This window comes from Drosophila sulfurigaster, chromosome 3, assembly GCF_023558435.1.
Source record: "Drosophila sulfurigaster albostrigata strain 15112-1811.04 chromosome 3, ASM2355843v2, whole genome shotgun sequence".
Classification (NCBI taxonomy): domain Eukaryota; kingdom Metazoa; phylum Arthropoda; class Insecta; order Diptera; family Drosophilidae; genus Drosophila; species Drosophila sulfurigaster.
In genome coordinates this window covers 4,553,675-4,579,283 of record NC_084883.1, presented here as the reverse complement: position 1 = coordinate 4,579,283, position 25,609 = coordinate 4,553,675, and the positions used below count along the sequence as shown (strand labels likewise).

The following is a 25,609-nucleotide window of genomic DNA, read 5'->3' as shown; positions in this document are numbered from 1 at the left end:
AAATACAAAATGCTACGCTAAGCATGCGTCTTTCGCCAACGACCATACCACGCTGAATACATCGGTTCTCGTCCGATCACCGAAATTAAGCAGCGTCGGGCGCGGTTAGTACTTAGATGGGGGACCGCTTGGGAACACCGCGTGTTGTTGGCATCGTTCAACAACTTTTGTTTTACTTTTTTTCTTTTCACTTTTTTAAATTTTATTCTTATCTCATTTGTTATCCTTGCCATCCTCTCAACTATTTGAACATGTCTTTCCTATATTTCCATCACAATCCACGTACAACATATAGTACATATGCCTTGCTTTTCCACCAATCCACATGACAGCATTCTCAATTCTATATTGATAAAATACAGACAGCTCAAACAATATGTATCTGTGCTGTTTAACGCATTTTTCAAATTCAATCAATACTATTCCTTACATGCCATTTTTCAATAGTATAAAGATGCAAAAATACTTGTCATTTGAAATACAAAATGCTACGCTAAGCATGCGTCTTTCGCCAACGACCATACCACGCTGAATACATCGGTTCTCGTCCGATCACCGAAATTAAGCAGCGTCGGGCGCGGTTAGTACTTAGATGGGGGACCGCTTGGGAACACCGCGTGTTGTTGGCATCGTTCAACAACTTTTTGTTTTACTTTTTTCTTTTCACTTTTTAAATTTTATTCTTATCTCATTTGTTATCCTTGCCATCCTCTCAACTATTTGAACATGTCTTTCCTATATTTCCATCACAATCCACGTACAACATATAGTACATATGCCTTGCTTTTCCACCAATCCACATGACAGCATTCTCAATCCAATATTGATAAAATACAGAAAGCTCTAACAATGTTTAACGCATTTCCCAAATTCAATCAATGCTATCCCTTACATGCCATTTTTCAATAGTATAAAGATGCAAAAATACTTGTCATTTGAAATACAAAATGCTACGCTAAGCATGCGTCTTTCGCCAACGACCATACCACGCTGAATACATCGGTTCTCGTCCGATCACCGAAATTAAGCAGCGTCGGGCGCGGTTAGTACTTAGATGGGGGACCGCTTGGGAACACCGCGTGTTGTTGGCATCGTTCAACAACTTTTTGTTTTACTTTTTTTTCTTTTCACTTTTTTAAATTTTATTCTTATCTCATTTATTATCCTTGCCATCCTCTCAACTATTTGAACATGTCTTTCCTATATTTCCATCACAATCCACGTACAACATATAGTACATATGCCTTGCTTTTCCACCAATCCACATGACAGCATTCTCAATTCTATATTGATAAAATACAGACAGCTCAAACAATATGTATCTGTGCTGTTTAACGCATTTTTCAAATTCAATCAATACTATTCCTTACATGCCATTTTTCAATAGTATAAAGATGCAAAAATACTTGTCATTTGAAATACAAAATGCTACGCTAAGCATGCGTCTTTCGCCAACGACCATACCACGCTGAATACATCGGTTCTCGTCCGATCACCGAAATTAAGCAGCGTCGGGCGCGGTTAGTACTTAGATGGGGGACCGCTTGGGAACACCGCGTGTTGTTGGCATCGTTCAACAACTTTTGTTTTACTTTTTTTTCTTTTCACTTTTTTAAATTTTATTCTTATCTCATTTGTTATCCTTGCCATCCTCTCAACTATTTGAACATGTCTTTCCTATATTTCCATCACAATCCACGTACAACATATAGTACATATGCCTTGCTTTTCCACCAATCCACATGACAGCATTCTCAATTCTATATTGATAAAATACAGACAGCTCAAACAATATGTATCTGTGCTGTTTAACGCATTTCCCAAATTCAATCAATACTATCCCTTACATGTCATTTTTCAATAGTATAAAGATGCAAAAATACTTGTCATTTGAAATACAAAATGCTACGCTAAGCATGCGTCTTTCGCCAACGACCATACCACGCTGAATACATCGGTTCTCGTCCGATCACCGAAATTAAGCAGCGTCGGGCGCGGTTAGTACTTAGATGGGGGACCGCTTGGGAACACCGCGTGTTGTTGGCATCGTTCAACAACTTTTTGTTTTACTCTTTTTTCTTTTAACTTTTTTAAATTTTATTCTTATCTCATTTGTTATCCTTGCCATCCTCTCAACTATTTGAACATGTCTTTCCTATATTTCCATCACAATCCACGTACAACATATAGTACATATGCCTTGCTTTTCCACCAATCCACATGACAGCATTCTCAATTCTATATTGATAAAATACAGACAGCTCAAACAATATGTATCTGTGCTGTTTAACGCATTTTCAAATTCAATCAATACTATTCCTTACATGCCATTTTTCAATAGTATAAAGATGCAAAAATACTTGTCATTTGAAATACAAAATGCTACGCTAAGCATGCGTCTTTCGCCAACGACCATACCACGCTGAATACATCGGTTCTCGTCCGATCACCGAAATTAAGCAGCGTCGGGCGCGGTTAGTACTTAGATGGGGGACCGCTTGGGAACACCGCGTGTTGTTGGCATCGTTCAACAACTTTTTGTTTTACTTTTTTTTCTTTTCACTTTTTTAAATTTTATTCTTATCTCATTTGTTATCCTTGCCATCCTCTCAACTATTTGAACATGTCTTTCCTATATTTCCATCACAATCCACGTACAACATATAGTACATATGCCTTGCTTTTCACCAATCCACATGACAGCATTCTCAATTCAATTTTGATGAAATACAGACACCTCTAACAATATGTATCTGTGCTGTTTAACGCATTTCTTAATAGTATAAAGATGCAAAAATACTTGTCATTTGAAATACAAAATGCTACGCTAAGCATGCGTCTTTCGCCAACGACCATACCACGCTGAATACATCGGTTCTCGTCCGATCACCGAAATTAAGCAGCGTCGGGCGCGGTTAGTACTTAGATGGGGGACCGCTTGGGAACACCGCGTGTTGTTGGCATCGTTCAACAACTTTTTGTTTTACTTTTTTTTCTTTTCACTTTTTTAAATTTTATTCTTATCTCATTTGTTATCCTTGCCATCCTCTCAACTATTTGAACATGTCTTTCCTATATTTCCATCACAATCCACGTACAACATATAGTACATATGCCTTGCTTTTCCACCAATCCACATGACAGCATTCTCAATTTTATATTGATAAAATACAGACAGCTCAAACAATATGTATCTGTGCTGTTTAACGCATTTTTCAAATTCAATCAATACTATTCCTTACATGCCATTTTTCAATAGTATAAAGATGCAAAAATACTTGTCATTTGAAATACAAAATGCTACGCTAAGCATGCGTCTTTCGCCAACGACCATACCACGCTGAATACATCGGTTCTCGTCCGATCACCGAAATTAAGCAGCGTCGGGCGCGGTTAGTACTTAGATGGGGGACCGCTTGGGAACACCGCGTGTTGTTGGCATCGTTCAACAACTTTTTGTTTTACTTTTTTTTCTTTTCACTTTTTTAAATTTTATTCTTATCTCATTTGTTATCCTTGCCATCCTCTCAACTATTTGAACATGTCTTTCCTATATTTCCATCACAATCCACGTACAACATATAGTACATATGCCTTGCTTTTCCACCAATCCACATGACAGCATTCTCAATCCAATATTGATAAAATACAGAAAGCTCTAACAATGTTTAACGCATTTCCCAAATTCAATCAATACTATCCCTTACATGCCATTTTTCAATAGTATAAAGATGCAAAAATACTTGTCATTTGAAATACAAAATGCTACGCTAAGCATGCGTCTTTCGCCAACGACCATACCACGCTGAATACATCGGTTCTCGTCCGATCACCGAAATTAAGCAGCGTCGGGCGCGGTTAGTACTTAGATGGGGGACCGCTTGGGAACACCGCGTGTTGTTGGCATCGTTCAACAACTTTTTGTTTTACTTTTTTTTCTTTTCACTTTTTTAAATTTTATTCTTATCTCATTTGTTATCCTTGCCATCCTCTCAACTATTTGAACATGTCTTTCCTATATTTCCATCACAATCCACGTACAACATATAGTACATATGTCTTGCTTTTCCACTATTCCACATGACAGCATTCTCAATCCAATATTGATAAAAAACAGAAAGCTCTAACAATATGTTTATCGCATTTCCCAAATTCAATCAATACTATCCCTTACATGCCATTTTTCAATAGTATAAAGATGCAAAAATACTTGTCATTTGAAATACAAAATGCTACGCTAAGCATGCGTCTTTCGCCAACGACCATACCACGCTGAATACATCGGTTCTCGTCCGATCACCGAAATTAAGCAGCGTCGGGCGCGGTTAGTACTTAGATGGGGGACCGCTTGGGAACACCGCGTGTTGTTGGCATCGTTCAACAACTTTTTGTTTTACTTTTTTTTCTTTTCACTTTTTTAAATTTTATTCTTATCTCATTTGTTATCCTTCCCATCCTCTCAACTATTTGAACATGTCTTTCCTATATTTCCATCACAATCGACGTACAACATATAGTATCCACATGACAATATTGATAAAAAACAATATGTATCTGTGCTGTTTACCGCATTTCCCAAATTCAATCAATACTATCTTTTACATGCCATTTTTCAAAAGTACAAAGATGCTACCCTTAACATTCGATTTTCATCATTAAAATTATAATTCCATAAAATATTCCCTTAAAAATATTCCAAGTTTCATTTAATATTATTTGAGTAATAGGCATATTTATTGTTCGAGTAACCGATTGATTGGGTGATTAAACATATTTTACAATTTCAACATTTAAATATATGGTTTTTTCAATTTGTATTTTCTTTGATATTGATTACGTAGGTCAACTTTCAATCCAACTAAATTCTAATTCAACTTAACGCCTCTGGAAGGAAGTTTCATCCTCTTTCTTTCTGTTCGATAACAAACGATATTACAGTACAATATTACATATAGAGAGGATAATTTAGTATTGCGAGCATGGTCATGGTTCAATTGTTAACTACAATAGTATTTGTTTTTATTTAGTTGTTTTTATCGTATTCTTCAAATACTTTTCATTTGTAACACCTTGATTTATTTCATAATTTGACTAGTACGGCTATAAATGTTTAAACTTTAAACATACATATACATATATAATTTTAATACTTTCTCCGTTGATCATTTTGTTCAGTTTGCTCGCTATGGTTAACATAACATAAATACTTCTTAGTTTATTTGGTGCATTAGTGAGTACGTCTGGCCAGTGTTGGTTAAGTAATCATATTCTCAGCTGTTATACAGGTATATGTGTATGTAGCTGTGTGTATAACAGCAGATTATCATTCAAATCTAAAGCGTGTTTTGTTATACAGTTTCAATTATTGCCTGGAAACACTTTTAGTATGCATATTATTAATATTCTATTATACAATTGGCAATTGACAACAAAATATAACATAGATGCGTTTATATTTAATTTGTGATTTCCAACGATAAATACAACAATTCGGAATGTAATTCTGTCGACTCTACTGCCATTTGTACCAGGTGTTGAGACAGCGTACTGCGGCCATGACATGAAAAACATAGAAATAGAAAAAAGTACGTTAATTATTTGTTTCTTCCAATTAAAAACTTGATTCTTTTAAACATTACATTTCGTGCTTGCTACAAAAACAGCCAGCGTATTTGTTAATGCGCTTTGGCTAAGCACCTACCAGCCTCCCATATGGTCTAGTGGCTAGGATATCTGGCTTTCACCCAGAAGGCCCGGGTTCGATTCCCGGTATGGGAAGTAAATTTTTTTTTCATATTTTTTTTGGATTTTTAAATTAAACTCACCCTTCTGGCATGTCCTGCTTAGTTGTTTGTGGGCCGCGTTGGCAGTGGCGGCGCATTGCCACTGCGATTTGGTATTGGAGGAGGTCCCCGGCGATTGGGCAGCGGTGGTGGCGGACCCAATGGTGGAACCGCAGGCGGTGCTCCTGCTGTGGGTAATGGTGGCTGACGACGTGGACTGTCGATGGGAGCAATGACCGGAGGTGGCGCAGCTGGTGGTGGATGACGCGGTGCAGGCACATCGTCTTGAATCTCCTCGTAGATATTGCTGGCCGTCTCATAGGCGGTGTCTGAAGGCGATGCCTGCTCCAGCGATGGCTGTTTGGATTGACGCGTGGGCGTTGAGATTGGCGTCGCCTGTTTGCTTTGCATTTGGCGTGGCGGTGTTGGCGGACCCGAGGGCACAGTGCCCGTGGGTGAAGCCTTGCCAGACGATGAGCTCGACGAGCTGAGCGATGTGGCGTGTAAAGGGGAGCCCAACTCTGTCGGCGATTGCGATTTGGATGAGGGTGTCGTATCGCCCATGGCAGGCGGACGCGGTGGCGCCACCTGAACCGGCTGCAGTGGTGCCTGCATCATAGGCTGTGGCGGCATCGGGGGCTTGGCCGGCTTGGGCACAATGCTGATGACACCTGCGTGCGGCAAGTGACGTGGCGAATTCTTTGGCGACATGGGCATGGGCGGACGTGCTGGAGCCGGTCTTGTCGGTGGCTGTTTGGGTCGTTGCGGCACCTCAGGAGTCAACTGAAGCAACTGGGCCTGCTCTGCAGGATTAGCGCACAGCGGAATCGTATTGGAGGTGCACAGTTCAATCTCACCGTCCACCTGCTGCGGCCACTCGGGTGTCTTTAGCTCAAAGACCAGCTCCAAGCCACAGACCTGAGTGCTCCGTTTGGCGGCAGCATTGAGAGCAGACTCCCCATTGCGGAACGTCACCCACATGGTGTCCTCCACATAGCGCACCAGTGTCACCTCGCCCATTTTGGAGAGCTCGGCAATCAGCGCGGACATCACATGCTCATCATAGATGGTAGGGCCATCCTCATCAGCATCGGCATCCGCCGAGGCCTCGTGCACATGCACAACAATGGTGGAATCAGGTGGCCCAAGATCTCGTATAACCTGATCGAAGACAGCACGTCTACGTTGTTGATCTATCTCCATTATCTCGGCATCAATGATGGCAATAACTGGACGATGATCGCTCTGCTTTAGCTCGGAGCGGCCGTAATGGATGAGTTTTCCAGGATTCCAGGCAGCTGCAGCGGCGCCACCGAAATCACTTTCGGCCAGTGCCTTGCGACGCCGCCAGAGCACACGATCTGTCCAGGCGGGAGCACGTTGCTTCTCCGACGTGTCGTAGTCGTCGCTAAACAAATCGTATTTGTAAGTGGGATCAAAGGAAATTTCACCCTCGAGAAACTCGGAGAAGACGTTGCCCGCTTCCTGCTCTTTGCGCAGCTGATCAAACTCCAGCACCGTCGACAATTCGCCATTGCGCACGCACTCCTTTAGCTCATCCTTGTCCATGTCAATGCGATAGTTGAAGTCACCGCACCAGAAAACCCAATCATGCGATTTTAAAGTGCGCCCCATGGGAAAGGCCAATTTTCGGGTGATTTCCGCATAGTCAGCATTGCGCTCCGCCACCTGAGACTGACCGGCAGCAAAGTGAGCGCAGACAAAGCACATGGAGCTGCCGTGCAGCACAAAGCGTATAGCACAAGCTCCCTTATTGCCAGTGGCACCTCCCAGTCCAGTCTTCACACAATCAATGGCAACGTCGCGTATGTGGGGCGCATGCTCCGGCCGTATGTAGATGTAGAGACAGACGCCCACCAGTTGCTGATAGGTGAGCAGCACATAGTCATTGTCCCGTGATATGGTCTTCTGCAGCTCCTCGGCCCACTGCTTGGCATTGTCGGTGCTGGCAGCCATGATATTCGAGGCATTCAGATCCACAATCTCTTCAAAGCCAATGGCGTAAATGTCCACCGGATGCTCGGCATGCTCCGATGGATTGTTCACATCCACCAGCGCCTTGGAGCGTGCCAAGGCATGACAATCGAGCAGCCAATCGGCCAGCGAATCCTTGAACACAATGCTGCGGAAATGCTTACCGCCATTCACATTGTAAGTGCCGACGGCAACGCGTGCCATGCGCGGACGCACATACTCCGTGTAGCGTTTGCAGAGCTCTCGCAGCGTTGTGGTTGGGGCATGCAACATGTTCGAGGGCAGCAGGATGCGTGCCCGATCCGCCAGCTCCGAGCTGAGCGTAGATCCCACCAACAGCACATCGATGGCTTCCTGCAAAAAAATAAGTCGAAAGCTCAAGTAATGATTGAATGAAATACTTCATTCTTTGCCACACTCACCTGCTTCGAGTTGTCTAGGAGATTGTTTTGTATAGTGCGCGCTGCGGATCGGGCTCCGTCCATCAGCTTGGAGCCACCTTGAATGGCCCCAGTGCCGGCATAGATTTTGCTCACCTCGTTGCCATTGTTGATCCACATCTGGCGAAAGATTTCCTCGAAGCGCGACACATTCTGCTGCTTGCCACCCAACTTCAGTGCCTCCAGCTGCAAATTAAGCGTGTCCAGACCCAGATAGGTCTGCACACAATTGGTGCGATCCAAGCAGTCCAAGCAATTAGTGCGCACAACGCCAAACTGCTCGCGAAGCACCTGACCGTTGATGGCATGAAATATGCCATAGTGTGCACCGCAAGCGACCATGCGCTCCTTAAGCTTGGCCAGCGCCGAGAAGTTGCCACCGCGGCACTCCTGATGATAGTCAAAGACCACATGCGGCACATCCTTGTGGGCGGACATGCCGTGATGCCGCTGGAACTCGTTGCTCAGCATCGCCTCGCCCTCCTTGCTGCCAATCAGCGAACTGCCCAGCAAATTGACAATGGTCTGGTAGCCATAGCGTTGTCGCATCATGCTCATGTGCCGATCAAAGGCTGCAGCCGACGTCTCGAAGCCACGCGATAATTTCACCTTGTGCGAACCGACCTGGACTCCCGGCTGTTCCCAGAAGAGCGGCACCGAGCCGCGAGTTTGCACATAGCTGGTCACATCGCCGTCCACATAGATCACCTGCTCTGTCTCCACAAAGTTGGCCACATAGCCCTCGTCGTTGGTGCCCCGCACATTGAAACGCGTGCCAGCGCGTTCGCAGCTCAGACGCGAGATAATTGCGGCCCTGGCCTGCTTGGCGCCAATGTAGACGGTGCGCACCTCAACGGAACCGCACATGGTTTGGAGCAACCACGACTGGCAATCGATGCCGAAGCGCATCAAGTGTATGTGCATCATGCGGTTCCAGAAGAACCGATTGTCCGTCTCTCCAGTTTGATAGCGACGCTGTGCACACAGTGTTATATCGAATTTGGTGTTCTGGGACGAGGCAGCGGCTCCAGCTCCGGCAGCCGAGGGATTCGTGTGGGCAAAATAGAAAGTACCGGAGTTGAGCAGTTTGCGCACTTCGCTAATCTTATCCTCGTTGGGCACCGCGTTCTGCAGTGAAACGAAAGTCGTTTGGGTGATCCGAAAGATTTCCACATCGCCAATTTTCCCCATCGATACGCAGCCAGTGACGAGCACCAGGAAGAGCACAGTGCTTTCTCCGGCATTGAGCTGGAGTGCACCCAAGCAGCCATATGCATCGCAGACCTGCAAACGGAACGAAATTATTGTATTAAGTTGATTATATATCAGATCTTGGATTATTATAATACATAATGCTGCTCTCGACAATTATCATAAGTGGTTTCTGAAACTCTTCTAAACTTCTAAATTAGTGGTTCCAGTGCAAATCATACTCTTATACGTCTATTTTAAACTGGATTTAACTCTTATACTTAAATGCTTATTTATATTATTCTACGTATAACTCATATATATTAGTAAATTCATGAATTTGAACTACAAAATGTACTCTTATACACAATTACATTGCCAAATGAAACTCTTATACCTCATTAAGCTCAGTAACAGGAATCATATTAGTATGATATGGTTTACTCTTATATTTTACTTTACTTCAATAATAATTACGGAAGGCATTATCTCTTATACGCTTCTTATACAGCATTACAAATTAAATGTAAGCACAAAAATACAATTTTATTTCTGAGAAAGATAGAGAGCAAATGCATTAATATTATTAATATGACTGATATTGCTGACAAATTGTACTTCCCTGCTAGATTTCACTTTTGTACAAAGTTATACTAATTAAATTTGCAAGCCCAATAGTAACTTGATTTCTGCAGAAGATATTAAACCTAATTGGAAAGCCTAATAAAATCCACTTGGATTGGAGCATTGTGTGCTAAAAAGGTTTCCCATTAATTTGTATTGCAAATTGCACTTGCAGCAAATTCCTTTAACAGATCGTGTTACGTGATTGCGAAAAAAACATAAACATGTGATAGCCAAGCTTCTTAAGAAAATAAGAAGAAAAGAGAGAGAGAGAGAAATACAGACCTTAGTGTACTGCTTGCGTATGACGTTTTCCTGTTGAGTCAGCAGTGCACAGACATGAGATTCAAAGAGGATGCAGTCCGTCTTGTTGCGATGCTCGAGCAAAACGCTGTGCGGCGATGGTGCTATGGATTTCTCCAACACTCGTATCACCTTGGACATGGCCATTTTGCAATTTGCAATAAACTTTAATTGAATTCCAGATGCTCTGGATCAAGTTGCTACTGTTGCCTCTTGCCTGTCGTTAGAATATGAACAGAATTTCACTTCAACGCCGTTTCATCAGCAGCGGCCAACCAAACATCTGCAAGTAAACAGAGAACAGTTTTATAAGTTATAAATTATAACATATATTTCTGACCAGTTTTATGGTAGACTATCTGTGTATGCACATCAACAACACACTTATGAGATGTGTTAAGAACCAAGAGCCAAAAACATTAAAAATAATGTAGAATAAACAATTGCAATGTCCGAGAATTTAAATATTTTTTCATACGCCCCCGTTCCAATCGCCGCCAGCTGGTGCACACACATGCAAACACATCTACGCTCACAGGCATGTACATGAGTTTGCATGTTTGTCTGTGTGTGTGTGTGTGTGCCGTTGACTGATAAACTGTATAGATTTTTCACAAGCCAAAACAATGCAAAGCTTTCATTTTGCATACGTCCATTTCCCACCACAACTTCACTGCTTTTTACACCAGGTCTTTTTATGTAATCTTGCCTATGATTAATCACTATATTCTGGCATTAAACAGAGAATTAATACCTTTTTTCAACGATTTGATTACGATTTACTGGAATTTGTTTAGTGGTGGAGAAGCAACCATGGCACTATCGCGATATTTTTGAAATATTTGCAAACATCGATTTCTTTGTGCAAAAAAATCGATTTTTGTTTTTGCTCTCAGATTTTATAATAAATCAGGCTATTATATTTGCTTTGAATTATTTCTTATTGAACTTTGTCTTTGTGTTGTACTGAAATAGCGTTAGATCCATAGAAAACGAAAGTTAAATTGCAAAATATACCAACGAAAAATACCCAAAACAAAATCCAAAAATAAATAACTAGTTCAAATGAACTAGATTGCGCTGCCGAAGAGGGCGCCATTTTTCAAATGCTTCGCCACGGAACCATTAACAAAGAATATTTCTGTTAACTCAACTTGAATACTAAACGGCACCAATTCTAAGACAATTCGAATGGAATAATTGTTAATTGCCATTTGATAACAGAGCAATAAGATGTCTGGCAATAAAATAAAACAATAATTGATAAATGCTGCGTGATAATTATTATTATTCAAAATTTCACATTTTCCCTAGGTCTGGCATTAATTAATAAAGTTTCGTTTTGCTCGAAAGTCTTCAATTTAAGCAGAAATGAATTTATTGCTTGTTCTTTGATTACTTGCTCTGTGCGCTGAGCACTTCGAGATAGCGAGGCTATTTATAATCGAACCACTCGAGAAAATTCATGTGAGTCTTCTATCTGCATACACCAGATATATATGTATATTTGTGTGCGTGAGCATATAGTATTTGTTGCCAACTTCTGATTCTGCGTAGACTTTGCACACTCGTATGCGATTACGTTTTGATAAAATATTTGAATTATGTTTCCGCTATCTTAAATAACAATAATATTTTAATGCCCGCCGACCCTTTTTGTGTTTGCCCAAAAGCAAAGCAGAGTCCCCCATTCATATTTTATGATAAGAATGTGATTTAACGGATAAGAATATACGCAAAAGGTGAACATAAAATGCTGAGTATGCTTCTGATGATGATTTCGCTAATTAACAATGGCTGCTTTTGGTACCCTTTTGCTCATATCAGACATCGCGGCAACCATCAATAAATACCCTTAAGAGCACTTGTCGATAATTTGAGTACATTTGTTAATTGCAAATGAGCTGTTTCTTGTTTGCACGCAAAAATCATAAATTTCTATTGTTGAACAATTAATCACTGCTCCCCCCAACCGAACCGTAATCGAAAGACCCTGAGCAGAATGTTGACAGACGACGGATCTGCACAATGTAAAACTCGCAGTGACTCACAGTCACAATAAGCGTTATCAGCGAGAGGCTAATAAATAAATATAAAACAAAAAATACAAAAATTACTTGCATACATAGAAGAACATTCGCAAACTATTTGCTGGAGAGACACTCGTGAATGGAAATTACGTGAATACTCGTATAGCGAACTCGTGTGCACAAATGTGCGTATACGTGATGTCGACGAGGAAATAAACATTTAGATGGCGCTCCGGCAATACTTTAGAATATTAAGCGCGTGTGTTGTTCAAGTTGCAATCTTGTTTATTGTTGTTATTGACTAGTTTTAGGCCTAGTTACAAATAGATTACTATATATGTATATATTATATATTTATGTATATAGATACAAATACCTTAAATTATATACTTTTGTTTAAAGCAATAGTTTACGCTTGCAAGTCAGATAAAGGCATACATAAATAATTCGAAAAATACACATTGAACACACACCCAATTCAGCGTTATCGAATGTTTTGGATGTTATGTAATTGAACTAATTTTTTGTTAAAAATATACATATATAAATAAACAGACTTATTACTTAATGGTATTTAGATTATTACTTTTCTATTTCTATTTCTCTTTCTTTTTTTTTGTAGATTAGGTAAAACAATCAGTAGATAATTTGACTGACTTTTCGTCTAGTTTTTTTTAGTTAACGGTTTAGCAAACCTCAGTTGTATTTTAGTTGTTCTATGCATGCCTCTTAATACACATAAATAATTGCGCTTGTTATTAATACAGAATATGTTTGTCACATGTGTGTGTGTGTGTACTATTTAAATGTGTTTATGTATTGTATGTAGAATAAGTTGATTTGCTAGCAGCTCGCATATCAGACAATAGAAATTTTAATGCACATTGATAAGAGTTCCAAGTTGAAAGATAGTAAGCACACATACATATATATGCACAGCTATGCATGTATTTATGTATATGTGATCACATATTTTTTTTTATCAATTTACTTTGAAATATGAGAATGCAAGTGTATTTGTTCGGTTCATTTCGTTCGTTTTGCAAGCAAAGCAAATTATGCTAAGCTAACATAGTTGATCACACATACATACATATGTTGTGTGGGTGCCTGTGTGAGTGCTTGCATCTGTCATCGCCTGATCTGTTTCCATCTTGCTTCTTCGCCTCTCACTCTCTTTCGCCTTGGCAGCGCCTCTCTCTAATCTATACGTATGCATGTATGTGTGTGTGCTTGTGATTGCAAATTACCAACACATATGCATGCACTCGTATTGTCTTACCGAGCATGTTTAATACTGTGTTAAAAAGAGATAAGCTGGAACCGTCTCCATCTTTCCACGCAGACTAATAAGGTCTCGCTCTTGCTCCCGTTCTCGATGACGTGAGGTCGAGACTAGGTCTGAGGTTGACTCAGATCAGAGCAATGCACGCTCAGAAATTTCTATTGTACTCAGTAATAGTTTTCATTTGAAGCATTCTATAGTTCATAAACACATCTGTAAGTTTGTAATTTAATTATAGCTCCTGACTGGCGGTTTATTTTTAAACAGCAAAGTGCGCGCTTGTCGTACAAACATAATTGAATTAATTTACATGACTTTTGAACCCTCATTAAATGTGTGCCTCGCCTCTCGCCTCTCGTTTGATCTGCCTCTCCATTGTGTGATAACAATTACGATGGGATTGTGTGTGACTCAGAGCACAAACAAAATGTGAAGTCCAAACACTGCTGCTGAGTCACAACAATAGCTCGTGCGATCTATTATCATCCAGAAATAACTGATAATCGAAATGTACTCGTTACGATAAGTACAACAGAAAATATATATATAGAGTTCTAATAATTATGTGTGTGTTGGTATCGCGTGTAATACATAATAAATCAAATCAAATTATTCACGGTTGAATTATTTAAATTAAATTAAGTTTATTCGATGGCGGATTAGCGAAGCCTATTTACAGAGCGATAAGCAAGGAAATGAATATAGTATATGTATGTTATGCATATATGTATGTGTGTGTAAGGTTAATTCCAGCAAACGAAATAAACTAAGTATATGTATCTGTGTAGGGCTAACAAATAATAAATTAACTTAACTTAATTACATCAAACGAGTCGAACTCGAACTCGAACTCAAAAATATGATAGCAATAACAAAACTAAAGCTTAACTAAGTAACTCGTTCATCAATCTCAGCAGATAAATATACAAAAATGATTGCTACTACTAACTAAATCGCATGGCCAAATGTTGGACAAACATTACGTTGCAAACCTAACTACAAACTAACTTATCAATTAGATTTCGCTCTTCCTTTCTTCCATTCTTTCCTTCCTTCCTTCCTTCCTTCGCTATCAGCAACTGTGAGCGGAAGATTCTCTTCTTTTGCTGCTCAAGTACAATTGCCATTTATCAAAATAAGGTCTGGTGGCCCCCCTTCTTAATCTTAGTACTGTGTACTGTTTACAGTTAATGTTTAATGTTTTTGTTTTCATTTGTCTGTGCGCCCAATTCTCTTTTCTCTTAATTGTTACACGTACCTAACTTAAGTTATGTAGTGACTAAAGGGTTTTTACGTTAATGTTAGCTAGTAATAATACTACTACGACTTCCATCTGATTGATGCAGATGAAGATGAAGTTACTGTTACTGATACTGTTGTACAAATCGCAGTTGGCTGTGTCGCTCTCTCGAAAGAAAAAAAAAAAACAAAACAAAACAAGAAACAAATCGAAACTAGTTAAAGTACAAATTACGCATATAACAAACAAATTGTAACTAGCTTTAGCTGCTGCTACGACACCAGCAAACGATGCTTGGCCATCGGCAGTGTTCCCGTCGTAGCCACACCCGTACTACTTCCCGTACTACTTCCTGTACCCGTCCCCGTTCCTAAGCCTGAACCCGAACCCGAACCCGAGCACGTTGTGGTTGCCAGCGTCGTTGTGGACGTTGACGTCGCCGTCGCTGCTGCTGCCGTTGCGGTCAGCAACGTGGGCGCTGGCTGCTGCTGCTGTTGCTGTGATGCAATGAGCGGCGACTCCGAGGCGGGTGTGTTGTTCAGCGGCAACTCGTAGGCGATGCCGCCCCAGTGTAGCTTAAAGGTGCGCGTACGCCAGCGAATGGCGGGATTCCACAGGGCGTGCAGGAAGAGATATGGTCCACTTAGCTCCCTGAAGAACCAGCCGATGACGAACTCGAACTTGTGGAACGGCATCGAACCGTGCTGCACTATAGACAGCAGCAGCCAGTCGGAGAGGAACCAGCCGAGTATGTGCACCAGGTAGAACACCAACGGATCCCAGGCGAACAGCAGCGATGCCGAGCAGGCAGCCAGTGCACCTAGCACCAGGCACTCCGAGAGGGGTTCTAGGAGTATCGTTGTCGGCACCATCGCCACCCTGAGCTTGGCCCATCGGATGAGGCGAGCCTGCAAAGAAAAACATAGAAAATTCATTATGAAAAACTTAAAGAAAAGAAAAGAAAAGAAAACGTCTTTAACCGCTTTAGCTAAAAATAATATTGTTGTTTTATTTTTCAGCGATGATGTTAACTTTTAGTTAACTGGAAACCTTTTTGTGAACAACGCAAATGCATAATATCTGATGTGATCTCAAGTCTGATTCAATGAGGAACTCGTTTTTAACAGATCCCACATTTGTTAAAGTACGCTAAAATGGAATACAATAAGAAGAACGCTTTCTTTTAAACATTACTGAACCGAAACTTGATTTGTTTAAAGTTCAAGGTTAAAGTTCTGCTCAATAGTTGCCAAATTTTAATGCAAATTTGCTAGAAAAGACCGATTGAATACGGAAGTGGGCGTCAATTCTAATAAAAAGGGGAATTTTGATTCTTGAAATTCCTTGAATTTGTTTAGATTTAGATTTCTATGCCCTAAATATCAACGAAAAGTAGCTCAACCTTCTCAAATCTAATATTTGTTTAATCTAATACAGCGAAGAAAGCTGCGCAAATAGAAATTAATGATTCATAAATTTACTTTACAATATTATACGCACTAATGGGAATAATTTGCAAATTTTAATCGTTTATATCTCAAAATTCTCCTAATTTGCATCCAGGCACATTCCACATAATTTGCACAATTTTAATTGGAACCGGTTAAATTCCTGCACAGCAAGTCGAATTGGCAATTAAACAGTTCACATGATTCGCAAATTGGAGTCATTTGTATTCCTCTTTATGTTGTCCCATTGACTCCAATTTGAACGAAGCGTCGAATTAGAATCTCACCTGAAAACTGCCAATGTCACAGAGTCCGCTGTTCTGCAGTGCCGGCTGATTGGAGATGCGCATCTTCCAGCCCAATTCCGTGACGCGTTTGGCAATGAAAAAGTCCTCGGCCAAGTAGCAGCCAAAAGCGCGTAATCCTCCCAGTTGATCGATGACCGCTTTGCGGAGTAGACATGACATGCCCGTGTGACAATTAATGCCCAATGCATCGGCCGAGAGATAAATCCTTGACTGAACCGTGCCGAAGAAGACCTTCTCGAAGGTGGCCGCAAATCCATCGCGATCGCAGGTGAACGGCATCTGGTGAACTAGAGCATGTCGCTCCGACATATTCTGCACCATGTCGAGCAATGTGTCGTCTTTCATCTTGATGCCACTGTCCGAGATCATGACAAAATCATACTTGGCCGCCATATAGCCGGGATGTATGTTATTGATCTTGGGATTCACACCCACATCGGAGCCGCCCACAAAGAGATTGGCATCGATCAGCGGGTATTTGTCCAGCAGCTGTTCCACCAGCTTAATGGCCGGATCATGTTTATCCTCGACGCAAAAGAGCAGTTCGTACAGTGGATAATCCATGGTGAAGAACGTCTCCAGATTATGCTGCAAATTGGGATCCACGCCCATCAATGGCTTCAGTATGGAGACACCCGGCAGTGGGGATGATTCTGTGGGCAGCTTGCATGACTTCTTGTGCAGCTTGTATTTGCCATAGCAGATCGCGATCAGATGAACACACCAAGTGCCGAACCAGAAAATCATAAAAAATGCTGCGAAGCCATACAGCGGCAATGGTAAATGTGACATTCCGCGAGTGTGTGTGCGTTTGTGTTTTGCGGGCGTGTGTGTGTGTGTGTGTGTGGGTGTTGGGTGCTGTCTGCGCCCTGCGGGTGCTCGTATTTGTGTGCGTGTAAGGTGTGTGTGTGTGTGTCGTTGCGGTTTAATTGGTATGCATTTGTCGTTGCTTCTGTTGTTGTCAGCTTCGCTTGTTGTTGTTGAGTGGCACAGCAATATTAAAAATTTTGCGAAAAAGCCTCTGCTGGACTTTATCTCGTCGTATCCCCGTCGTCACCGTCGTATCTTCTACTTCTACTGCTGCTGCTGCCTTTGTCGCTCGTTCGTTGTGATTGAGTCAGCATACCCCGCGCGCAATACAGTCAACAATTGGTCGCGGTGTTGTTGACTATTACACTTTGTCACTATGTCGTCATAGGTTTTTTTTTTGTTTCGGGTGTGTGTTTTCTTCGCTAATTATTCATCAATTCACGCGTGATAAACATTTCAAAGAATTCGCGTAGCGTTCCATGTCCAAGTAAAAACTGCAATGAAGAATAGGGAACGCGGAAGTGAAAATGCGCTAAAAAATTGCAAACATGGTATATTTATAAAAGGCCAAAAAATGCCAAATTATGCTAATAGTACTGTTGGTATTTTATTTTTGAGCTAGTTGGTAATATACTTAACTATGGTGTGGATTTTCAAAACCACTGCGAGCAATACATTATTAACTTAAATAAAAAATAAATAAATAAATAAAAGTATATTATTATTTATACAATAGAAGAAGCAATAGAATTTATTAAATACTCCACTCCCAAATTGTACATTAACAGCATACCATGCACTATGCAGCTGCGACTTTGGTCACATTACGCCCACTTAAAGAAGTAATGTATATAAATAAAAAGATCTATTGAGTTTATTCCGTCTTTAAATGGCTTTAAATAGAAAGTAGGCGGCTGAAGTGTTTAAGATACTTTTGTTAGTGATTTAATATGCACAAATAATTCAAAATTAACAATATTACAAGAAGATGGATCCCGAAGGAGAAGAAAATCCCTCGGCAGTTGCTCCAGTTCAGGCGACGGGCAACAAAAATGATGGTCAGAATTTGGCAAAGGTGTTCAAGACGGACTTCGATGCGAAATACAATATTGTCGACATCCAGACCCCGCTCAATGCCTTCATGTCTGGCCAATATAAACGCAGTTACGCCTACTCAACCCTACAGAATGAATTGCCGGTGGTGCTCACAAAAGTAATAGATTCCATAACAAAGGATAAGAACGAGTTAGTCACACAATTTGGTGAGGTTCGTAAGCAGTTATGACAATTTTAACCTTAATTTTGGTCTATAGCGCCGAACAATTTTGTACAGAACTCCCGTGAGGAGCTGAAGATTATCATCGGCTTGATATCGAGACTGAAGTATGAGCTTCAAACGGACAAACCATTTCAGCAATTTAACGGCGATGGTGAGCTTTTAATATAATTGGTGAAAGATCTATGCTTACTTAAATAAATTATTTTTAGAACCCGATCGTGAACAGTGGAATAATTTCATAACACACTTGCCAGAGGACGGCCGCACATTTTACAGGGCCTGCTGGATGCATACTCAGTCCTATATGTACCGCAAACTCTACTCCTTCGTGGAGAACAGCATCTTTCTGAAAGAGTTTGACTTCTTTGCCAAAATTAAGGAGCATTCACTTACCAGGAGCCAGGATGCAATTCTCTCACTATCCAAATACACACGTCGCACTGAAAACAACCTCGATATGTTTAGTGAATTGTTGAAATATAATCTGTGGAGCAATCGCAATGATCTTGAGGACAATGATGCACATATCTTCAATATGCAGGTGCTCGAGGATTTTACAACTTTAGATGATTGTATAATCGCGAATAATGCAACAGATATTTGGAATTGTTTGTGCAACAAGAAGAGCGATAGACATCAAGTTGATATTGTGCTGGACAGTGCTGGATATGAGTTGTTTAACGATTTCCTCTTGGCCGAGTACATCATCGAGAAGGGAATGGCGGATAAGGTGTGTTTTCATGTCAAGGCACATCCTGGCTTCGTATCCAATGCGACAGCACGCGACTTTCACTTCACCCTGGAGTATCTGAGCAATCATGCAGATTACATTATTAGTCTTTTGGGACAAAAGTTCTTGGAATTTTACAAAGAGGGCAAATTCGAATTGGCAGCCACTTCATATTTTTGGACGTCGTCCAATGCCTTTCACCGGTTTGTTCGATTTGTCACTTAAATTGTCGTACCAATCTTGATGAATGTTTTTTTGCCTTGCAGCATGCGCTCATTAGAGCCAGAATTGTACACAAATCTGCAGCGTTCGAAGCTAATAATATTTAAAGGAGACTTGAACTATCGCAAGCTGTTGAGTGACGTGTGCTGGGAATCTTCACAGGACATTAAGACGTGCTTAGGTGGCTTTATTCCCAGTAATTTGTGTGCTCTGCGCATAATAAAATCTGAGGTGATTTGTGGCCTTCGAGCGGGCGTCTGCGATGATTTGTTGAAACAGGAACCGCAATGGATGTCTTCTTGTAGCTATGGCCTCATCCAGTATGTGGATGGCTCTCGTGAATATGGCTATTAATATACGAAATATCATGAATATCACCAAAAATCAAACCAAAAATAAACATCTGTTAAACTAATTTCGAATTCAAAAGTTTATTTTAGAGTAGGTTGACCTGGATAATAAACAAATTTAATTACTATTTGAAATGGCGCTTGCACATATGATGTGGTCAATTATGGAATTTAGTATAAAAATGAAAATTCAAATGTCATAAACAAATTTGTTTAATTTGATTACATTTTAATTTGTACGTTATATGAGCTTTCGATAATTTTAAAAAGCTATCGATAAAGATAATAATTTTGTCTTCTGTGCGATACTTTTATATCACTTTTATAGCATGGTTTTAATATTTTCAAATGCAGTTGTCACTCATCAACATTCACAAGGGCTAAAGATATTTAATCAGTTAAAAATATTGAAATTAAAATTTATAATTGTTATAATATTAAGGTACTTGTGAGCAGTTCAAATAAAATTAGTATATTTATAAATTGAGCTTGCGGTCACTCTGGCCGCCAGTAACTTTCCATACGCGCATCTCTGACGCGCCAAGCTGATTGCGTGCATAACTAGATGAATGAACGTTTGGTGTTGCTGCCGTTGTTGCTGCATTTACTTCTCTGTCAACAAACAACAAGTGCAAAATTGAACATAACACAACCCAGAAGTCATCAAGGAATAGTAAGGAACATGAGCTTAACACAAGATGACGCGGATTTCGATGTCAAGAATGGAATTATTGATAGCGAGACGCCTCCGCATACGTTGTTAGCGGCCCTATATAAGCAGTGAGTATTGGCTATATATAGATATAGACAGACGCACGTGTGTCGGACAATTCATATGATGTGTGTGTGCTGTTGATGCAATTTGATTGCCTGACCTCTAACATGACCCCATTCACTTCTCAGGAGCTTTGCGTATTACACGTTTCGCGTTCGGCTGCCATCAACATTGGAAACAATTGCCAACTCTTTGGCCAAGGACAAGGACGAATTGCTAGCGATACACGGTGCGGTAAGTTTGTTATTTGCATTCGCCTTGCATTGCATAATAACTGAATCAATCAATCAATTACACTTTGCAGGATGTTACCAGCGATATTGAACAAACAGTAAATGAAATTCGAGAGCTGCGTTTGAATATTCTACAAAATGGAAATTTGTTGCCTTTTACGGACAATGGTAATGTGTGTGGGGATTGTGGAGCACATGTTACGGCATCTACTAAATCCACAATTTCTTAGGTAGCGACACTGCAGTGTGGAATGCATTCTTGGAACAGTTACCGCAACAGCAACGCACCTACTTCCGAGCTTGTTGGCTCTATGCTGAGTGCTACATGTATCGCAAAGTTTCCTCCATCTTCCTGACATCGAAATATTTGGCCAGCTATGATTACTTCAGCAAGCAGAAGCAGACTGCTGCACAACTTAGTTTGGATGCCATGTTAGCTGTAGCACGAGGCACACGAAACAGTGAGAGCAATGCAGCCACTTTCCAGCAGCTGTTGAAGTTGAATCTTTGGGGCAATCGATGCGATTTGTCGATTACATCGGGCAAACAGATCAAGCCCACGGGAGATGCTCTCGATTTGGTCAAAGAGCTAGATGACAATCTGCTGGTGGATAATACAAATGCCATTTGGCAGTCACTTCACAGTGCCAATGGCGAGGGAATCGTCGAGATTATTTGCGACAACGCCGGCTATGAACTGTACACGGATCTCATATTAGCCGAGTACATCATCGACAAGGGATTGGCGATGAAGGTGCGCTTCAACGTTAAGGCCATTCCTTGGTTCATCTCGGATGTGATGAGCCATGACTACCATTGGACACTGCAGTTTCTTGCCGATCAAGCCGATCCACTGCTTAGCGAACTGGGCAAGAAGCTGAAGCGTCTCACGGATGAGGGTAAATTTGAATTAGCGCCCTTGGAGAATTTCTGGACCAGTCCTTATGAGTTCTATCGCATGGCGGAGGTTAACGCGCCGCTCTATGATCGTTTGTCACAAGCTCAGCTGGTTATATTCAAGGGAGATCTAAACTATCGCAAGTTGTTGGGAGACTACAGCTGGAATGACACTGAATCCTTTGATACCTGCTTGCGTGGTGAGTTTTATTTGTGCTACAATCTTGCAATTCAGCTTGATATATTAATATACATTCCTAATACAGGTTTTAAGCCCTCGAATCTCTGCACTTTGCGCACTATTAAAGCGGATTTGGTGTGCGGACTGCCGCAGGGATTGTCACAGCAATTGTTTGCCAAGAACAAGGAGTGGATGCTCACTGGAGAATACGGACTCATTCAATTTGCCAGCAAATAGAGATTCACCAAAACATTAGACTAATTAATAGTTTGCAATTTTATGTATAAATCAATTGTTGTGCTAGTTTTCTCTGTTGTTAAATTTGATCACTTGTTAAGTGCAATTGGATTAAATGAAACTTGTTAAGCTTTTAAAGCGATTTCTTGTTTACATATTTCTTGCTAGTTTCTAGTTAGATTGCAACAAGTACGAAAGTCGAGCATGCTCGGCTGTGAGATACCCGCTACCCATTTCAAATTAAAGCAAAACAGTGCGGTTTTACTAAGTAATAAAATGTACCATAAGCATTAATTGGTATATTGATATAGTACTACATTAAAAATGTACCACAGATTAAAAATTATACCAAATTGTCAGCCAAAGCTACTAAGATATGTACTACATATTATGTAGTAAGAATTTCTTAAATTATATCAACCAAATTTTCCGAAACCATACAGACTATATTCATTGTTGTTGTCTTGTATGTATATTCGCGACTCTAGCTTCAAAATTACCCTTTGGGTAGCGGGTATAAAAATTACATTACAAGTAGTTGACAATGCTGTCAAAATTACAAGTTACGTATTTTTAAGTTGAGTTGAGATTTGTAGAGGCGGAAACCATGTCGGTGGCCATACGAACTATAGAGTCCGGGACCAGTTTCAGTTCCAACAATACATATGAATCCTCATGGACCACCTTGGAAACTGTCGATAAAACTCAACTGGAGGATTTTGTGGAAAAGCAAAACATACTTGTTCTTTATCCAGCTTTGAATGAGCCATTGAGTGCCAAGTTCTATCACAGCCACGCCTACAAAACATTTCGCACTCGTTCGCCACACATGATCCACGAGCTGATCCACAGCATGAGAGACAATGAGGAATGGATCATGAAGCGCTGTGGTGATTATGCACGCTTCGATCTGCGGCGTGTCATTTGGAGCTTGAACATCTTGCGTACGGAAATACTGCAGAACAGTCCGTTTAAGTTGTTCTACGACCAGGAGCCCGATGCCAAAGAATGGAATGTGGCTATCAAGAGGCTGGCTAATCGCGAGAAGAATCAGTGGTTCACCTCGACTTGGCTTTTTGCCGAATGCTATCTCTATCGACGCATCTGGGCGGCTTTTAGACGCGCCGAAACTCTCAGGAACTTTGATTACTTTTCTCCGATTAAGTTCAATACAGCACAAGGACTAGCTAATCTAATGAATAAAATTGTGATTGCCACTCGTGGACTGCCACTTAACCAGATGAACTTTCAGTTAATGCTGAGACTATCTCTTTGGGGCAATCGTTGTGATCTGTCGAACACAGCCGATCCACCGAGTGATGAAATGTTGCAATTGATCGACGAATACAACAAGGATTTGATAATAGATCAGTCCATGGATGTGTGGCATCTACTCACAGAGAATAAACAAACGTCCAGCCAGCCTATTGTTATCGACATCGTCTTCGACAATGCTGCCTTTGAGCTGTTTACGGATCTTCTGCTGGCCGAGTATATTCTCGAAACGGGTTTGGCCCACAAGGTGCGCTTCCATGCGAAGTCCATTCCCTGGTTTGTGTCCGATGTCACGGCAGCTGACTTCCACTGGATGCTGAACAGCTTCCTGCGCAATAAGTTGGTCGAACTTTCCTCCTTTGGCCATAAGATGCGATCTCTTCTGCGGGATCAGCGCTTGGAGCTGTGCAGCATCAACGATTTCTGGACAAAGCCCACAGGCTTCAGTTCCATGCGTCAGCTGTCTCCCTGTTTGTACGTTGAACTCAGCTTCAGCACTCTTGTCATATTCAAAGGAGACCTGAATTATCGCAAACTCCTGGACGACATCAATCGCAGTTCAACGACTCCATTCCGGGATTGCTTAGGCGGTTTTATGCCCACCAGCATTTGTGCTCTGCGCGTTATCAAATCGGATATCTACTCGGGGATGCCTCTGTGTACTGTGGATTGGTTGACCGAAGATGATCCTCACTGGATGATGCGGGGAGAGAAGGCGGTCATCCAACTGGCAGTCAAAACAAGACCTTGAATTCTGTGAATTTTAAGCCATATACTCGGATATATGTAGGTCACATGGTTTCTGTTAAAATAAAATACTCTAAAAATATTAAAATTACGATATGACTCTATATAAAGAGAGGAGATACAATACAGTTAGCTCTAAATACTTAGAAATAAATATGAGGTAAGTTATTTATATAGTGTAAGTAGAATATAAAAAACTATGTCAACTCATTATACCCGCTACCCATATGGTAGAAGGGTATTATAACTTTGTGCCGGCAGGAAATGTAGTATGTAACAGGTAGAAGGAGGCATCTCCGACCCTACAAAGTATATACATATATTGTTGATCAGCATCAACAGCCGAGACGATCTAGCCATGTCCGTCTGTGTCGCTGTGTGTCTGTCCGTCCGTCCGTATGAAACACTGGATCTCAGAGACTATAAGAGATAGAGCTATATAATCGACAACATTTGTTATAAGCTGTCTATGGTATATTTTGAATGTGGTACTATATCGATATAATAAGTACACCGTTTGATATATTTTTAGTATATTTAGTTTTTTTTTGTATATTTTGAAAAAATAACGCAATATTTTGCTTTTATTCAAAATGGGTAGCGGGTATCTCACAGTCGAGCACACTCGACTGTAACTTTCTCACTTGTTTTCAATATATTTTTAGCAGATATAGAGAGATAAAAAATATAGTTGAGATATTAGCTCCAAATACTCAGTAATATATATGGGGAGAATATTTATATAGCTCATGAAGTATATAAAAACTATTTCAACTCATTTTCCATATATTTTAAGCATATATTGTAAATTAAATCGTTATCGCCTGTTTACAACTGATTACAGAGCTGTAGATAAGGATGTGATAATAGCTTGTTGACAATGTAGAGACAATTGTATGATCTTTTATGCTTCCTTTTCATTGTTATTCCAATATAGTTTTTAAATCATAATACAAAAAAAGCTTGAAATATTAAATTGAAATGACGCCCTAAAATTTACTATGTCGCATGCTATCATGACTGATAAAATCGCAAAAAGTACCAGGAGAACATAAATGAGAGAAAGACTCAAAAACTGTATTACAATTTCGTTGCAATAACATTTTCCAAAAATTGTCACTCATGCAATTTGTATGAGGGTCGCTTCCCAATTTTCCTGTAAATTCGCTCAAGGCAAATATTACACACAATATAGGTAGAACTCTAAGTACATAAATCATATCAGT

At 40.6% G+C, this 25,609-nt stretch overlaps 5 protein-coding genes and 11 non-coding genes across 17 annotated transcripts; 14 read left to right on the top strand and 2 right to left on the bottom strand.

Moving 5' to 3' along the window:
- The first annotated feature begins 34 nt into the window (after positions 1-34).
- Positions 35-153, top strand: LOC133846586 (5S ribosomal RNA). Its single transcript, XR_009894931.1, has one exon. It is a non-coding gene; the product is annotated as a 5S ribosomal RNA (ribosomal RNA).
- A 357-nt stretch (positions 154-510) lies between these two features.
- Positions 511-629, top strand: LOC133846574 (5S ribosomal RNA). Its single transcript, XR_009894920.1, has one exon. It is a non-coding gene; the product is annotated as a 5S ribosomal RNA (ribosomal RNA).
- A 343-nt stretch (positions 630-972) lies between these two features.
- LOC133846563 (5S ribosomal RNA) lies at positions 973-1,091 on the top strand. Its single transcript, XR_009894909.1, has one exon. It is a non-coding gene; the product is annotated as a 5S ribosomal RNA (ribosomal RNA).
- A 359-nt stretch (positions 1,092-1,450) lies between these two features.
- On the top strand, positions 1,451-1,569 carry LOC133846551 (5S ribosomal RNA). Its single transcript, XR_009894898.1, has one exon. It is a non-coding gene; the product is annotated as a 5S ribosomal RNA (ribosomal RNA).
- A 358-nt stretch (positions 1,570-1,927) lies between these two features.
- Positions 1,928-2,046, top strand: LOC133846539 (5S ribosomal RNA). The gene has a single exon (XR_009894887.1). It is a non-coding gene; the product is annotated as a 5S ribosomal RNA (ribosomal RNA).
- A 358-nt stretch (positions 2,047-2,404) lies between these two features.
- Positions 2,405-2,523, top strand: LOC133846699 (5S ribosomal RNA). Its single transcript, XR_009895039.1, has one exon. It is a non-coding gene; the product is annotated as a 5S ribosomal RNA (ribosomal RNA).
- Positions 2,524-2,844: 321 nt separating this feature from the next.
- LOC133846687 (5S ribosomal RNA) lies at positions 2,845-2,963 on the top strand. Its single transcript, XR_009895028.1, has one exon. It is a non-coding gene; the product is annotated as a 5S ribosomal RNA (ribosomal RNA).
- Positions 2,964-3,322: 359 nt separating this feature from the next.
- Positions 3,323-3,441, top strand: LOC133846676 (5S ribosomal RNA). Its single transcript, XR_009895017.1, has one exon. It is a non-coding gene; the product is annotated as a 5S ribosomal RNA (ribosomal RNA).
- A 346-nt stretch (positions 3,442-3,787) lies between these two features.
- On the top strand, positions 3,788-3,906 carry LOC133846648 (5S ribosomal RNA). The gene has a single exon (XR_009894989.1). It is a non-coding gene; the product is annotated as a 5S ribosomal RNA (ribosomal RNA).
- Positions 3,907-4,254: 348 nt separating this feature from the next.
- On the top strand, positions 4,255-4,373 carry LOC133846533 (5S ribosomal RNA). The gene has a single exon (XR_009894881.1). It is a non-coding gene; the product is annotated as a 5S ribosomal RNA (ribosomal RNA).
- Positions 4,374-4,699: 326 nt separating this feature from the next.
- LOC133840960 (synaptojanin-1) lies at positions 4,700-11,223 on the bottom strand. Its single transcript, XM_062273183.1, has 5 exons — positions 11,091-11,223; positions 10,319-10,619; positions 8,201-9,502; positions 5,826-8,132; positions 4,700-5,547 (listed from the first exon to the last, which is right to left on the bottom strand). Exons 2-4 carry the CDS (start codon positions 10,481-10,483, stop codon positions 5,844-5,846), a joined length of 3,756 nt encoding a protein of 1,251 aa, XP_062129167.1. The 5' UTR covers positions 10,484-10,619; positions 11,091-11,223; the 3' UTR covers positions 4,700-5,547; positions 5,826-5,843.
- Trnae-uuc (transfer RNA glutamic acid (anticodon UUC)) lies at positions 5,707-5,778 on the top strand. Its single transcript has one exon. It is a non-coding gene; the product is annotated as a tRNA-Glu (tRNA).
- Positions 11,224-14,275: 3,052 nt separating the features above from the next.
- On the bottom strand, positions 14,276-17,971 carry LOC133840319 (ceramide glucosyltransferase). The gene is made up of 2 exons (XM_062272086.1): positions 16,627-17,971; positions 14,276-15,799 (listed from the first exon to the last, which is right to left on the bottom strand). The coding sequence occupies exons 1-2, from the start codon at positions 17,437-17,439 to the stop codon at positions 15,164-15,166; spliced, it is 1,449 nt and encodes a 482-aa protein (XP_062128070.1). The 5' UTR covers positions 17,440-17,971; the 3' UTR covers positions 14,276-15,163.
- Positions 17,972-18,292: 321 nt separating this feature from the next.
- On the top strand, positions 18,293-20,103 carry LOC133840321 (damage-control phosphatase ARMT1). 2 transcript variants are annotated; one of them, XM_062272088.1, is made up of 4 exons: positions 18,293-18,719; positions 18,771-18,887; positions 18,946-19,669; positions 19,733-20,103. In XM_062272088.1, the coding sequence occupies exons 1-4, from the start codon at positions 18,446-18,448 to the stop codon at positions 20,040-20,042; spliced, it is 1,425 nt and encodes a 474-aa protein (XP_062128072.1). In that variant the 5' UTR covers positions 18,293-18,445; the 3' UTR covers positions 20,043-20,103. The 2 variants fall into 2 exon arrangements, with proteins under 2 accessions (XP_062128072.1, XP_062128073.1); XM_062272089.1 differs by having other exon boundaries at positions 18,295-18,724; positions 18,791-18,887.
- Positions 20,104-20,444: 341 nt separating this feature from the next.
- LOC133840320 (damage-control phosphatase ARMT1) lies at positions 20,445-22,499 on the top strand. The gene is made up of 5 exons (XM_062272087.1): positions 20,445-20,818; positions 20,942-21,047; positions 21,118-21,214; positions 21,277-22,143; positions 22,210-22,499. Exons 1-5 carry the CDS (start codon positions 20,604-20,606, stop codon positions 22,359-22,361), a joined length of 1,437 nt encoding a protein of 478 aa, XP_062128071.1. The 5' UTR covers positions 20,445-20,603; the 3' UTR covers positions 22,362-22,499.
- A 355-nt stretch (positions 22,500-22,854) lies between these two features.
- On the top strand, positions 22,855-24,471 carry LOC133843717 (damage-control phosphatase ARMT1). Its single transcript, XM_062277371.1, has one exon. The coding sequence runs from the start codon at positions 22,969-22,971 to the stop codon at positions 24,385-24,387; it is 1,419 nt and encodes a 472-aa protein (XP_062133355.1). The 5' UTR covers positions 22,855-22,968; the 3' UTR covers positions 24,388-24,471.
- Positions 24,472-25,609: the final 1,138 nt, after the last annotated feature.

Bases quoted from the DNA above. Each gene is read 5' to 3' on its own strand.
- LOC133840960 (XM_062273183.1), bottom strand. From the start codon at position 10,483: ATGGCCATGTCCAAGGTGATACGAGTGTTGGAGAAATCCATAGCACCA. The intron at 9,503-10,318 runs GTCTGTATTTCT...TTCCGTTTGCAG, and splicing joins TACGCAAGCAGTACACTAAG to GTCTGCGATGCATATGGCTG. The intron at 8,133-8,200 runs GTGAGTGTGGCA...ATTTTTTTGCAG, and splicing joins TCCTAGACAACTCGAAGCAG to GAAGCCATCGATGTGCTGTT.
- LOC133840319 (XM_062272086.1), bottom strand. From the start codon at position 17,439: ATGTCACATTTACCATTGCCGCTGTATGGCTTCGCAGCATTTTTTATG. The intron at 15,800-16,626 runs GTGAGATTCTAA...TTTTCTTTGCAG, and splicing joins GTGACATTGGCAGTTTTCAG to GCTCGCCTCATCCGATGGGC.
- LOC133840321 (XM_062272088.1), top strand. From the start codon at position 18,446: ATGGATCCCGAAGGAGAAGAAAATCCCTCGGCAGTTGCTCCAGTTCAG. The intron at 18,888-18,945 runs GTGAGCTTTTAA...AATTATTTTTAG, and splicing joins TCAGCAATTTAACGGCGATG to AACCCGATCGTGAACAGTGG. The intron at 19,670-19,732 runs GTTTGTTCGATT...TTTGCCTTGCAG, and splicing joins TCGTCCAATGCCTTTCACCG to CATGCGCTCATTAGAGCCAG.
- LOC133840320 (XM_062272087.1), top strand. From the start codon at position 20,604: ATGAATGAACGTTTGGTGTTGCTGCCGTTGTTGCTGCATTTACTTCTC. The intron at 21,215-21,276 runs GTAATGTGTGTG...ACAATTTCTTAG, and splicing joins GTTGCCTTTTACGGACAATG to GTAGCGACACTGCAGTGTGG. The intron at 22,144-22,209 runs GTGAGTTTTATT...TTCCTAATACAG, and splicing joins CTTTGATACCTGCTTGCGTG to GTTTTAAGCCCTCGAATCTC.
- LOC133843717 (XM_062277371.1), top strand. From the start codon at position 22,969: ATGTCGGTGGCCATACGAACTATAGAGTCCGGGACCAGTTTCAGTTCC.